Source organism: Enhydra lutris, unplaced genomic scaffold (genome assembly GCF_002288905.1).
Source record: "Enhydra lutris kenyoni isolate GAN:26980312 unplaced genomic scaffold, ASM228890v2 scaffoldscaffold39, whole genome shotgun sequence".
Classification (NCBI taxonomy): Eukaryota; Metazoa; Chordata; class Mammalia; order Carnivora; family Mustelidae; genus Enhydra; species Enhydra lutris.
In genome coordinates this window covers 5,597,789-5,612,578 of record NW_019154123.1, presented here as the reverse complement: position 1 = coordinate 5,612,578, position 14,790 = coordinate 5,597,789, and the positions used below count along the sequence as shown (strand labels likewise).

The 14,790-nt window shown below is 38.0% G+C and overlaps 2 protein-coding genes across 9 annotated transcripts in view; one reads left to right on the top strand and one right to left on the bottom strand.

Annotated features, from left to right (window-relative positions):
* The window catches only part of LOC111155126 (ubiquitin-conjugating enzyme E2 E1), an 80,883-nt gene extending 70,260 nt beyond the window's left edge, over nt 1-10,623 (top strand). For all 4 annotated transcript variants that reach the window (XM_022515194.1, XM_022515195.1, XM_022515197.1 and 1 more), the window contains 3 exons: nt 7,306-7,438; nt 8,585-8,732; nt 9,834-10,623. In XM_022515194.1, coding sequence (XP_022370902.1) covers nt 7,306-7,438; nt 8,585-8,732; nt 9,834-9,931 — 379 coding nt within the window. In that variant the 3' untranslated portion in view covers nt 9,932-10,623. The remainder of the gene's footprint in view (nt 1-7,305; nt 7,439-8,584; nt 8,733-9,833) is intronic.
* Nucleotides 3,553-14,790, bottom strand: part of LOC111155125 (NFKB inhibitor interacting Ras like 1) — a 38,753-nt gene continuing 27,515 nt past the window's right edge. For 2 of the 5 annotated variants that reach the window (XM_022515188.1, XM_022515193.1), the window contains 2 exons: nt 12,453-12,560; nt 7,402-8,109 (listed from right to left, as the gene is read on the bottom strand). In XM_022515188.1, the coding sequence (XP_022370896.1) occupies nt 7,963-8,109; nt 12,453-12,560 (255 nt within the window). In that variant the 3' untranslated portion in view covers nt 7,402-7,962. Of the gene's footprint in view, nt 4,273-7,401; nt 8,110-11,516; nt 12,561-14,790 lie in introns of those variants that run through there. The other 3 variants (XM_022515191.1, XM_022515190.1, XM_022515189.1) reach the window with 3 other exon arrangements.

Sequence of the window (14,790 nt, the reverse complement as noted above, 5' to 3'; positions counted from 1 at the left end):
TTATTCAGCCATCCCTCCCTGACAGTAAGGACCCACTGATGTCCACAGTGTTGTAGATCTGCTTGTTTCACTATACCTACTGTTGTCTCTTTCAAATTATTATGAAACGAGTTTTCTTTTTAAAATTGTGTCCTTACTCGTGCATCTGATTTTCTTTCTTCAAGACTGGAGTGTAGATTTCCAGAAAGCCTGGATTGTTTTCTAAAGCAGCAACATATAAGGTAAAAACACAATTGAATGGCTAGCTGAGCAAGATTGAGCTCTTGTAGTGTTTTGTTATTTCACCAAATTTGAAAATATTATCATGTAATTCTGAACAGTGGTACGTATTTTGCCAGCTAATTAAATATTGCTAATTACTATTACACTAAGCCCTGTAGTATGTGTGGAAAATCACTATTCTCTAGAGACTTAAAATCTGATCTACGAGAGATTGTGTAGCCACATAGCTGTAGCAGTGCATGTAAATACCTGCCAATCTGTCTACTTTCCAGTTTGGAACAGACATCAGAAATGAACTCTACAGCTTCTAGAGGCCTAAAATCAGATTGAAAAGTTGTATCAAATTCCTTTGAAGGTTTATCCCCTTTTGCTGGGAGAAAGGCACGATTTCCTCAAAGTCGATATGACACGATTTGGGGGGCCTCCATGGGAACACCATTCTTAGTGGACATGGATCATCTTGTTCTAGATCTTAAGTGTCTTGAGTCTGTTTTCCTCCCATGTGTAGGAAACTGTAATCCCCTATTTGGGCCCACTTTGTTCCAGAGCAACTGCTTAGATATACTGGATACTATTGATGTGAATTCTTACATAGGAGTCCTTTAGGTTGGCCTTTAAACTGTAATTCTTCCCAGGGAATGGTAACCTGGATGTACATCCTCTGCAGTACCACTTTGTAGGAGGACTCTCTTAGTTATCAGTAAGTGAGCGACCCACTTTGTAATAGCAATGTCACCTCACCAAACCATGTCACTAGTGTGTTAATAGTCACCTTACTGAGGTTTTCTGATTTTCGAGTTCCTTCTGCCACTCACTTCTAGGTTACAGATAGCAGCTGTTTTATGGAGGGATGGTGAGAACAAGAAGCTTTTTTTCATTTTTTATAAAATTCTTCTGCATGTGCTATATAGATGTCATGGAGAAGGCAGCTTTCATTCCCTGGAGAGTAGTAGGTCTACTGGGACATAATTGTGGGCGATGAGGATTCCCTCTGGTAGATTGCTGCATTCATACTATTCTGTCTTATTCTCTTTTAATTTCTTAGCAGAAGAGTAAATTAAGAATGGATTTTGAATAGTGGGTTGTCAGGAATATAGATTTGATTGTGGATCTCTTCCTATAAGCATTTTCTAAGTTCTCTATATGGTACTTAGTAAGCATTACCAGGGTTGATACTTGTTTTTTACTGCAGATAATTATAGGTAGTGAAGGAAAGAGCTAGAGAATTTTTTGTTTTTTTTTTTTAAAGATTTTATTTATTTATTTGACAGAGATCACAAGTTGGCAGAGGGAGAGGGAGAAGCAGGCTCCCCGCTGAGCCTTGGAGTGCCCGATGCAGGGCTCCATCCCAGGACCATGACCTGAGCCGAAGGCAGAGGCTTTAACCCACTGAGCCACCTAGGCACCCCAAGAGCTAGAGAATATAATTGGTAATTTAAACTTAGATCAAAAGGTAGAGTTGGCATTCATTTGCCACTTAATGTCCTCTGTAGCTAGAATCTCAAAATTTTAATGTGCAAATTCTGATGCATTAGGTGTGGGGTGGAGTCTAAATCTGCATTTCTAACAAATTCCAGAGGATGCTGATGTTGCTTTGTCCCCAGGGACCACATTTTGAGTTATCAGGGGTCTATGGAATGTTTAGGGAATATGCAAATCTTTTAAAAACAACCCTGGATATTGATTTTTTTTCCCCCTGTACCACACACAGCAGTAAAACAGAAAAGAGGATGGGCACTAGAGCCTGACAGTGGATTCAAACTGTGAAACTCTTACCTTATTAGGGCTACCTTGAGCACATTTCTCTAAGCAGGATTCTCAGCCTTGGCACTATTGACATTTTGAGTTGAGAGAATTTTTTAAAAAGATTTATTATTTGACAGAGAATGCACAAGCAGGGGGAGAAGCGGGCTCCTTGCTGAGCAGGAAGCCTGATGTGGGGCCTGATCCCAGGACGCTGGGATCACGATGTGAGCCAAAGGCAGACCTGACCCAGGCGCCCCTTGAGAGAATTCTTTGTTGTAGGGTGCTCTCTGGTGCTTGGTACATTGGAGAATGTTTAGCAGCACCTCTGGCTGTCACCCACTAGGTGACAGTAGCACACTTCCTCCTAGCTGTGACATCCCCAAATAATCTCCAGACATTGCCAAATATCACCTGGGGGCCAAAACCATCCTCTACTGAGAACGACTGCTTTGAGGCAGTGAGAATGTGGGAATTTGGAGGATTTTATGACCGAATACATTTTGTATAAGCAACTGGTTTGAGAGGTTACTTGGGATTTTTAGGTGGGTAGAAAGAACTTCTAACTCAGTTGATCATGAGTCTCTATCTACCCTTTTTTGAAATATGCCGGCACATTTGCTAACTTGCTCCATTGTTCACTTACTTTGTGCTGTTGCTATCCAAATGCTTGTCTTTAGCATGTTCCTTATCTTTACATCTTCCAAGCCTTTACCCTCAACTTTTTTTTCTAAGATACGAGACCACATAACTAAGCTTTTTAGAATTATGCCAAAAATAATATCTGAGTTAGGGTTTCTTTGTTTGTATGCAGGGGTCATCTCTCCCAATAAAAATTTTAAAAATTGATCAGATAGAAATATAATATTTAAAAACACTGATTATAATTTCACCTTACTTCCAGGATGTTCTTTAAAAACTGAAATGCATCTTCGGTTGCTGTTGAAATGGAAGAACAGTAGTCTATAGTAAGTTAGTATTGAGGATGGGAATGGGGGAGGACTTAAAAAAACAACAACAACATGATTTTAAAACAAATTAAAGCCTAAACATTAGCTTATATGATCATCTTAGAAATTTTCAGATCAATCCAGAAAGCACATCAAATTTTGGAAGACTGCTCTAATGACAGTTTTTCTAATTGGTTTTATTTCTTAGGATTATACCTTAAATGACTTGTATTGATAACATTTTATACTATTCAAATGCTATTACTAATATAGTATTAATAAGGCATAAGAAGTATGACATGTAGCCACCTTGTCCCATGGTTACTAGAGGAAACATGAGTTTCAAGCATTAAGGGAAAGGCTGTTGGAGGTAAGAGTCCTTGTCATTAAGTTTGTTGCTGATCAGTCAGTAGGCAGATGTCCCTTCAGAAGAAGGTTGTGGTTCATGACAATTCCTGCTGCTAATGTTAATGTATCTCTCTGAAGTCAGAAACCATTACAGAAGTAAGAAAATACTGAGTCAAAAATAGGAATGAGTTTTTTCTTTTTTTTTTTTTAAAGTAAACTCTGCACCCAGTGTGGAGCTTGAACTCAAAACCCCAAGATCAAGTGTCGCATGCTCTACCAGCTGAGCCAGCCAGGTGCCCTTGACTATTATTTTTCTTAAAATGTTTGCCACAGCTCTATTTATTTGGACTAGAAGGAAAAAAGACTGAATCAAGGGCAATTTTTTTTCTTTTGCCTTGTGTAAGAGTTCTGTGTATTATACGTTTATGTTGAAAGGTGTTTTTGTTATGAATAAACCAATTCTCTAACAAAATGTGAAAGGCAAATGCATGGTCTCCTTCCATCTTAGTCTCAGCCTCATGCCAAGATTCTGATCACAGTTAATGTTGCAACATCTTCAAACGGGGACTTGTTTTTGTGTGTGTGTGTTTTGTTTTGTTTTGTTTGGTTCTCATATTCTCTTAAACACCCCCATCTCCCATACTTTATAATCATTTTAGTAATTACTAATTTAGATCACATGCTATTCTAAAGTACACTTCCATAAGTGTTTCAAACTTAAGTTGTATTTCTTATTGTGAAACTAAAAGGTATCTTAAAGGGTGGGGACAGAAGGTTGGTAAAGAAATATGCTGACCTGTGGGTAAACCTAGTTAGTCATTTTATAGAGAAGAGGGTGGGGTGCTGGAACAGACCTTTCCCGGTAGTGTCCCACGTAAAGATTCTCTTGTTCCTCATTCACCTTCACAGTAGCCTTCTGAAAGTTGTAAACTTGTGCCCTCACCACTCCCCCCATAGGTCTCTTTACCCACCTTCTAGACCAGTAGATCCTAACTTTTACAGTGACAACCTGGAAGGGAAAAAAAAAGGGGCAGAAGATTTGCAGGACCATAATTTTTGTTTCATTCTATGATTAATAAAATGCATATGACAAAAAGTTATATGAATTTCTCCAGTAACAGCTTTAAGGTGAGTAAAATTTTTCATCAAGCAGCAATGCTTTGTCCTTCCAATGGGTTCTCATCCTTCCCTGTAACTCCCAAGTGCCCTGGCTGAGGACCTGTAGATTAGGGATCCATGCTGTTTAGTTTCCTCCAGGGTTCCTGTTGCATGCTTTAGGATTTCAACTACATTTCATATTATTTCATTTAGTATTATTTTTCTTAATATACCCCACTTTTATTATCAATTTTCAAAGTTTAATGAAGCATGTTACTTTTTAAATTATAGTTATGTTTATATTGTATACTTGATTCCTTAATGCCCTCTTTTTTTCTGAACTTTCAGAAAAGTTTATACCCCAGACTGAAAGCTGATTACACACAAGTAGCCACCTTGATTTGAATATCTACTTGTATCATAGGTGATAAGCTGTAATGTTAAAGCTTATGTTCTAAACTGATTGTCTTTCAGTAACTTGTACCAGTGATTCCCAGAAGCAACCAATACCTGTTTAAAGATCACCATAGATTCTTAAGTCCCTTCCGAATATTCTAAATTCAGTAGGCCTAGGATGAGGGGTCTCATCCTCTCACTTGAAAGTTCTATAGGTGATGCTGAGTAACAATGAAGTTTGGAAATTAGTTTTCCATACAATCCATAAAAGCTGCATATAGTGCTATATTGTTAAACCTTTGTTCTTTTTTCTGTACCGAGGGGCCAACAGAATCGGGCCCATGTCAACATGTCACCTCTAGGGTTAGACTGACTTTATTGTTATTTTTTTTTCTGGGTCTCTTTCTTAGCATTACTAAGCTGACTATGAGGTAAACTGTATGGAATGCTGGCATTACTGGGTTTTAGATGGCCTAGCTTCTCCTTCAGGCCTTGGTTCCTCATCTGTAAAAAGAAAGGTTTACAGCAGATGATTGTCTTTGCCTTTTAGCCTTTAAACCTTAGATACCACGAACTAGATGAACCAGATTAAATAGGATAGTTCATCTGTTATCTGCAACCTCTGTATCAGTGGTGTCTTTACCTCATTAGTCCACTTTTCAGTTAATTCTAGTCTGGTAAACAGGTGTCCCAGCTGGTAATGGCCAGTGTATATAGACTTTTTGCCCAGAAGCATACGCTGGATGCAAACACGTAGGCAGACCAGATAACCAAGGACCAGTTCTAACCTCAGGGTTTAAAGCTGTATCAGGAGAGTATCCTTTCACTAGAGGTTACCTCATGTTCCTAGAAGTAGAAAACTGATTAAAAGTTCTCCTTACATCCCACCTTGTCCAGTCTAAAACAAGTCTTATAATAGTTCTGAAGAATACCAATCACAAAGGATATTAAAGGACCATACTATTTGAATCAGTAGAATAATTCATAACTGTTATGAATTATTATGATCACTACCATCTAATGAGAAACTGCTGAGTCTCTTTTTCTACAGAGATGCCACCCCCCATTTTAATTATCAAAACATTCCTGAGAATTTGTGATTTAGGTTTAGTGACTTGCTCAGGGTCACATAGCTAATAAGTGCTCAAGTCATTGTCCAAGCTCTCTGCCTCTTGGTTAGTTTGGCTCTACTCTTCCCATTAGCTCATGTTCTTTTATCTATATTTTCTCCCTCCTTTTTTGCCACATTATGTTTTCTTCTCTAGCTTTTGTTTCTTTCTGGTTTTCTTTTGTAAGCTCATTCTGAAAGAAAAATCTGTAGTGGGTTTGTGCAAAGTGTAGGGCCCAGGCAGGTCCCCGCCCCGCTTCCCTTCCTCTAACCTTTCTCTTAAATGAAGGAATTGAACCTCATCCTAATCAGTTAGCAGAGGGCATCTTGAAGACAAGGAGTTTTTGTCTCGTTCATTATTGAAATCTCTGCCATTTAACTTCATGTACATGTGCATTAAAGAGTGAATGAATCCAGTTCATACCATCCATTCATTTAAAATAGCAGTTTGCCTGCTCTGTAGAAATTGTCCTGTGTATTGACTGGGATATACAAGTCTCTCCAAGTAAAGACCTTCCTGCTGACACACCTCATTATTTTTGTAAAGACCTTCCTGCTGACACACCTCATTATTTTTGAAGCAACTATAATAGCTAGGTTTGAGAAATCTGAGCTAAAACGTGTAAGTTAACCACTTTAGTACTGTCATGTCCATGCTGTGGGAAGTATCTAAAACCATTCCCAAACGTGTCTTTTCCTCTCTCCTCAATACGAGAGTCCTACCCACACTTGTTTTTATTATTGTACTTGGATACAGAGCAGAGCACTCTACAAGCCAACACAGTGCTTCGGAAGGGTATTACGGTATAACTAAATATAAACAGTGATTTAATAGGGAAAGGGATAAAGAAACATACCCACTCTAATATTTAGAGAACCTGATTATAGAATTTTATACATTGAAAGGCAAATTGAATAACTTGTCATTGGATACTCTGTCATCCTTGTGCTCCTCCCACCCGACATGGTTTATAATGTAAAAAGTACTAAAATCCATTGGACTCCTTTTAGGATAAGATTATGGGAGTAGAAGAGCAAGGAACAAGAACCCCAGTCAGTGGGTCAAAAATAAAACTTTATGCTTGAAATGGTCATCAGAAACAAATAGCTGTGAGTAGAAACCACTGAATATTGCTTACGTTTTCTTATGATGTATCCAGGAGAGGTTTGAGAATTGAAGAATTTCTTGCTTATTCACAGCTTAAATAGGCTTAGAATAGTTTAAACATTCTTTATCATTCAGTTGACTTGACCTAAGGCTGATGGGTTTGTTGCAGTTCAGAATCAGATTGTGTCTGAAAGACACTTCTATTTTATGGAGAGGATCCCCACATTAAATAAAAAGGAAGAGAAGAGGTTATCTTTTTTCCTTTTTTGAATACCCTATAAAAACTTGGATAGTGCCACCACCTGCTTACCTTTTGATGTATTACTTCACAGTGCTGGTCCCAAAGGTGATAACATCTATGAATGGAGATCAACCATTCTGGGACCTCCAGGATCCGTGTATGAGGGTGGTGTATTCTTCCTTGATATCACTTTTACACCAGAGTACCCCTTCAAGCCTCCAAAGGTAAGAATGTCCCAATTTATAGTTAAATTTACATATTGCTATGAGAGACTATTGAAGGTTTTAAAAATGAGTTTTAATCACAAAAGGTAGATTTCTGTTACATCAACGAATCTCTACATTTGGATGGACACAAAACACTGCACCGGGGAGCGGGGCTTTGCCTCTTGCAGAGACCATAGTTCTAATAGTATGTGCTTTGTTTTGATGGTGCTTAAAATTCTGCTATTTTTAGTGACACAACAACCCAGAATCAATCCTGTATTTTCCACTTAGAAAAAGTTACTGAACAGTTAAAAATGGTTTCAAAATATCTATGCACTAAAATAATGAGAAAGTCAGAATCTCCTACCGAAGACTTGGATTCTGCTTCTTGTCATGTTTTGGTCTTGTTCAAATTCTTAACCTCCAGGCTTCAGTTTTCTAATCTAGGATAGTATCTCCTATGACATTCAATCTATGATTCTTATTTATACTAACTGGAAATTTTTACTTTGGAATGATTCTGTGTGTCTCACCAAAAAAAGTTAGGAAACCAAAATAAAGTAACCCAGGCTCATATGGCTTGTGTTAATTTGTCTACTAATATGATCCTTACCCATTTCTGGCTCCTCATTTGTGGAGACTCCATTACAGTGATTCTGTGACCTAGGTAGACGGGATATCTGCGGGATCTAATGTAAAAATCAGAAAAAGCAGAAACAAATCTCATCTTTTTTTTTTTTTTATAGCCTTTATACCTAAGCATTTTGCTTTTGTTTATGTACCCACTATGTTGTATCTGTTTGAATTCATTATGAAGTTTATTTTAAGGCCATGTAGTACCACCAGCTAACACAAGAGGTCAGCAATTAGCTCTTTCAAACTTGAAAAGTTAGGAAAATATTTAAAACTTTGAAACTGTTAGAATAACTGAAGTTATCTGCTTTTTGTTGATGGATATTACTTTTGAAATGACAGAGTGTATCAATGAACATTCTAATCTCAGATTAAAGTCATTTAACCTATCTTACCAGCTTTAAACTCTGTATTCATCTTTTAAAATTTTAAATTTAAAAATTTTAAATTACAGCCACTCAACTGAAAAAGCAATGTAGTAAAAATTTCATTGTTTGCTGTTTAAATTTTAATACTGTCTTATTTTTTTAGGTTACATTTCGGACAAGAATCTATCACTGTAATATTAACAGTCAAGGAGTTATTTGCTTGGACATATTAAAAGATAATTGGAGTCCAGCACTAACCATTTCTAAAGTTCTCCTTTCTATCTGCTCCCTTCTTACAGACTGTAACCCTGGTAAGGTTAATATTTTTTTTTCTTCTTTCTCACCTGAAAAATACTTGTTTTGATAAAGTACGAGGACCTTCAAAAGAACAAAATGTAGGGGCACCTGGATGGTGTAGTCAGTTGGGCATCTGACTCTTGGTTTTTAGTTCAGGCTGTGGGATCAGGCCATGTTTGGCCCTGTGCTCAGTGTGGGGTCTCTTTTAGGATTCTCTCTCCTTCTGCCCCTCCTGCTCATGCTCTCTCTCTCAAATGAATAAATAAATCTTTAAAAAAAGAAAACAAAAGCTAATCTTTTTTTTCAAAGAGTTTTAATCAAGAGAAGTTCAATCTACTAGTTGAAAAAGGCAGCAACTTCTGTGCTCTAGAACAAGAAGTTTTAAAACTAAGACTGACATAAATTTGCCTTAGGGTTTTTACATTTTTCATACAGTTCTCTTAAATCACATACTTCTAACTAAATGTTGAGTCATTGCCTAACCTCTCCTGTGCCTTCTGGTTCACTGAGTACTTGTCCTAAAGCTGTTGTTCAATTTCGAAAGTGATTAATTCTTTGCTTAATAGTTAGTGATTATCAGACTGATTGCAGGGGGTGGGAGAGAAAGCTTATTCTTTTTATTATTACAGATTCTGTTTAGGTTTCAGAGCAACACTATACTTAATTGTTAAGGTCCAGGTTTTGACCTGGTAACCTGGCTTTTTCTAAGTAACTAGCATAGACGTAGTGTTATATTGCAATAGCCCAGAGGACTACAGTACTCCACAAAGTCAGGTGAACACAGTTGGATTCCATGTTCATTGCAGCCTTGAACATTCCAGTTTTTATTGAACTTACCTAATAAGAGCAAAAACACCTCTAATTGGGTAGTGTTTGCTGGGAGAAAAACAGAATGAACTAAGGAGATAAAGCCACACTAGTACTAAAGCCTGAGCATTCTGTTTTGCTGAGACGTTTTCCCCTTGCATATAGTGCCCAAGATGATGGAATGGTGTTTCAAAACTGGTTTTTCACAATACTTTGCATACTTCTTCCCAAGTTGTCACTGATTTATTTGCTAAAATTTGAAACATTCTTTTCCTTTCTCCAAAGTAATCTACATTCTTTTCTTCCAGCTGACCCTTTGGTGGGAAGTATTGCCACTCAGTATATGACCAACAGAGCAGAACATGACAGAATGGCCAGACAGTGGACCAAGAGATACGCTACATAAATTGGGTTTTCACATTCTTACATTATTTGTCTGTCACAGAGAGAGCTGCTTATGATTTTGAAGGGGTGGGGGAGGGTGGGAGTTGGTAAAGAGTAGGGTATTTCTATAACAGATATTATTCAGTCTTATTTCCTAAGATTTTGTTGTAACTTAAGGTATCTTGCTACAGTAGAATTGGTAATAGCAACTTTTAAAACCGTCATTAGTTCTGCAATATTAGCTGAAATGTAGTACAGAGAATAGACATTGGGTTCAGTTGCTTATAGTCTGTAAATTTAAAATAGCTTAATTTTGTACAGGTTACACACATGGCCATTTATGTAAAATCCTTCAAGACTACACTTTTTTGTTGTTCAAAAAAAATTGGAACTTGTTTTCCTTTCTTGGGAGGGAACATTGATATTTAACAGTTTTTAGAGACGGTCATCTCATATATATAAAATGGATACGTGGCTATAAGACACCATATAGGAAATGAGTAGTTATGTATTTTATTTTATATGCCAATCTACTTTATTGTGACAAGATAAGAGGTTTGAATCACGACTTGTGAAAACCTGTAGTAAAATACCTTAAGCTGTTAACTGTAAGGTGTGAAATAGGAGTTGCTCAGTGGATTGGTTATATGTTGTGGACTACTTAAGTCTGCATTTGTTACTGTGCTAATAAACAATATTAAAACAACCACCTAACACTGCTGTATTCCTTAACTTTATTTTGCCTGTGTTTGTAGTTTGTAGATTCTTCTAAACTTGGTAAAGCTTTGCTACTACACAACCTACAAGTACTACACATTGAATAATATGCAAGGACCTAGGTTAGGTTTGGTATGCTACTCTGTTTTTGAGGGGTCTTAGAAAAGGTCAGAGATGGATTCTCATGGCTAAATTAATACATCTGAGAGGGCAATTTGGCAGTACCTAAGTGTATATATATATCCAGCAATTCTGTTTCTTTGCGTGTACTCCAGAGAAACTTTTTAAAATCACTGTAAAAGTATTTATTCATCTCTTTAAAAATAATAGGAAAGAAACCGAGATCAACCTCAGGTAATGACTTAACCATTATCTGAATAGTTTTTTTGGGTCCCCCCCCCAATTGTGATGAGGAGGTTTAGCCAATTAAACAGAAGCAACACTGGCTGATTTACAAGTTTTATATTTTGCAGTTCTTGGTTTCAACTCTCACAGAAATGAACCAACTAAATCCACTGTACCTAGCCTTAAAAGTATTCCACTTAAATACGGGATGAGACTCTTAATCTTGGGGTCCTGACTTTGAGCCCCATTGGTAGAGTTTACTTAAAAAAAAAAAAAAGTTACAGTGTACTAGTTTTTTTTAACATATCTTTTTGCTGAACAGCTTATTTCATATTTTACATATAAATCAAATTGCTAAGGGAGCTATTTGACGGAGCCTGGGTGGCTCAGTTGGTTAAGCATCCGACTCTTGACTGTGGCCTCAGGTCTTGATCTCAGGGTTGTGAGATTGAGCCACGAAACCTGCTTAAGATTCTCTTTCCTTCTCCCTCTTCTCCCTGCCCCCACTTCTTAAAAAAAAAAAAAAAAAAAAAAAAAGGCTGCTTTGCCAGTTGGGATATTGCCAAAATCTTCAAAGAATACCACAGCACAAACTCCGGTATCTAACCTGAAGACTACCTTAAGTCCAATATTTTTATGATACGTTTTATTCCACATGACTGTGTATCCAGAAAACTACTGCAAAAGGCATAGTAATACTTGTGGAAAATGGAAGCTTTAGTGCCCTTAAGTGCTTAGCGGTTTTCTAAAGAAAGAGCAAACGCTTTGAACATATTTATACCACCTACTACCTCAAGTCATGCTAAACATTTAATTTGAACAAAGTTAAATCATAGGTTTTGTTCTATTCAGCAGTGTCTCCATAAGATAAAATTTAGTTTAACAACTAAACTGTTTACTGGTTGTGATCTAAAAATGACATTAGATGATTAGTGAACTTCTTAAAAACAAAATTATATTTAAGCTAATAAGTTTGCATAAAGTTATACAGAAAAATGGGTTTCTGGAACAAGTTGGGGGTTGTGGAGCTACTGCTCACAGGTATATCTGCATACTACCCAAACTTTATTTTACTGTTTGGACAAGTGCAACAGAACTTTAAATAGCAAAGGTGCTAAGTTCAGGGACAAGTTTCAAACAATGACAATGCAAATATATTATTTCGTATCAGGCAATAAACTTAGTCCAAATAATTTAATTATAACCTAGAGTACCTTAAATTACTTAAATTACTTCCTTAACGGTTTCCTAAGGACCAAAGTAAATACAAATGGCCTGTTTTAAATATATTCACGGACACCTAAGGCAATCACTATTCAACAAACAGTTGTAGCATTACTGATTTTTTAGTTCTCCGAGTTAGAGTTCCCTTTGTTTTTCCTCCCAGGCAAAGGAAAGCTTGATTTGCTCTGGGGCTGGGTAAGTTTGCTGGCTAAGAGAGTGAATGGCTCAATCAGTGTTCTCCGATCTGTAACTGTTACCTCCCACAGGCGTACTTTCTCACTTCTTGCCCATTGCTGTGCCACCTCAGCATCCACTTGTCTCTGCTCAGAAAGGTCAATTTTGTTTCCTAATACGACAATTGCCACCTAAAAGGAAAAGAAAAAAGTTACACTTTGCCAACATCTGTTCCTAAGCAAAATAGAAAAATCAAGAAAACTGTCCTGTTGAATAGAATTGCTGCTTCAAAATTGATTCTCAGATATGACCTGAGTCAACTTAGTAGGACATTAACCTCATTCTTCCTGAATGCATATTTGTTAAAAATACAGATGCTCTACAGCTTCTTAACTAGGAAACATTTTAAGTCATCAGTAAGTGAAGTTACTTAAGTCAGGTATGAATAGAAGCTAGACTTGGGGAAATTAATACCTAAGAAACAGACAACAGTTTCTGAAATGTGTCCACATTTCAGTGTAGCTATACCTGCTGTTTGGGAAATCTGCAATACCTACTTCAAAAAAAACAAAAAAGGACTGGGGCTGTGAGAGTTTACCCCTAGAACCTAAGTTCTATGAGAACAGGAACTGTTACTCCGTTCACATTATTCCTGATCACAAATAAGTGCCTGATGCAAGCGTTAAACGTGTCGAATTAGGGACCAATAGCAGTATTTTACACTAAATGTAAGGCAGTCAGCCCTTCCCTTAAGCCTGAATGCTTATTGTACACCATGCAGTTTCAGGCCACCAGCACACAGCAGTCACAAGGCAGTCAAAGCTCAGGAGGAGGGGAGGTCTGGAGGAGAGAGAATATCCAATTTTCAGGCCCTTGACTGTATAAAGAAGACAATAAAACAAGATCATGGAAAGTAGAAGAAGGGCAGTAAGAGTTGTTACAGAAGGCACCTCTGAGGAACAGCTTTGAACTAGGCCATATAAGCCACTGCTGTGTTCCTGCCGTAGACAGCTCTCTGTGCTCCCAGACCGTGCCTCCCAGGTAGGATGGAACAGCAGGCCCAGAGCTCTCGTTTTCTTGGCAAGTCTCGTATTCCTTCATTTCTCAACAGGATCTATCCCTTCAGGCCCTCCTGTCATTCTTCATCACTCATGTTTTCAGCTTTACATGTTATCTCCTATTCTGATCTCCCATTGCCCACCCTGACCTATCCAGTTGCAGAAACTGTTCCATGTTGCCCCCAGACTCAACAAAATCCCCTTCTGTCCCCATATCTGCTTTGAATATTCCCTTCATCTTTTTAGCTGAAACTGGCTCAGCTCTGTAGTACTTACCACCACAGTGAGCGTGGGATGGAAGGGGTAACCTTGTCCCTCAATGCCATCTCCAATAATGTCCTTCTCTAAGAACCCTAAAACTGAAAGCTGGTGCTATTAGTCTATACCACCTACTGCCTATTTCCCACCCCCATCCTGCTGCTACTCATTAAAGACCTGGCTCATGGTCACCCCTACACTACTTTTATCGTAAGTCCTAGTGACTTCACTAACCACATGGATGACCCTTCCCAAATAGCCTTAACCTCTTCCTGACTTTGGCCATTTGCTCCCATGAACACACCCTACTCTTGCCATTATTATTGCTCCCTTCCGTGGTCCCAATTCCAGGAATCCCACTCCCACTCTGCCTTCCTAGTCCATGCCTAACACCCTGTCTACAACGATCCTCAACACCGTAAGGACCTACAACCCACTGGCTCACCCACCTTTATCACTGTCCTTCAATCTCTCTTCTTGTCCTCAGTTCTCAGCCCAGTTTAGATTCTTTTAATTTATTACCTTGCCATCATTATCCCATTATATTCACCTGGTCAACACCTCCCCCAACCTTAAATTTAACTCTTAATTGGACCGACTTAAAGTGAGCTGGTGTTTCCCCAGCAAATACTGTAACAGCTCCTATCTTGGCCCTCTTCAACCTCCAATATCTCTTCTTTCCCCCACGTTACTCTCTCAGCTGATGTCTGGACTATTTCATATTTCAGTAGGCAAACAGAAGCAATTAGAACTTCCCCCTGCATCCACCACCACATCTAACAACCTACCATCTTCTAGAACCCATCTTCTACCCCAGATAAGACTGTCACTCTGGCAATTATTCCCCTCCCCATCAATTTCCTCCTCTCTTTTGAATCATTCCGTGAGTATGCAAACACTAGCTCTTGTCTAAAAGAGTCCTCTCTTTTACACATCCTTCTTTAGCTCCTGTTTCCCTTTAAAGGACAATATATTTACCCTTTGACTCAAAACTCTTTCAAAGAACTATCTTTGCTGTGTCCAATCCTTATATCCAGTCCAATCAAACTTCATCTCACTGTTTTACTCTAATTATTTTAAAAACATCCCAAGTTTCTAAAGACTG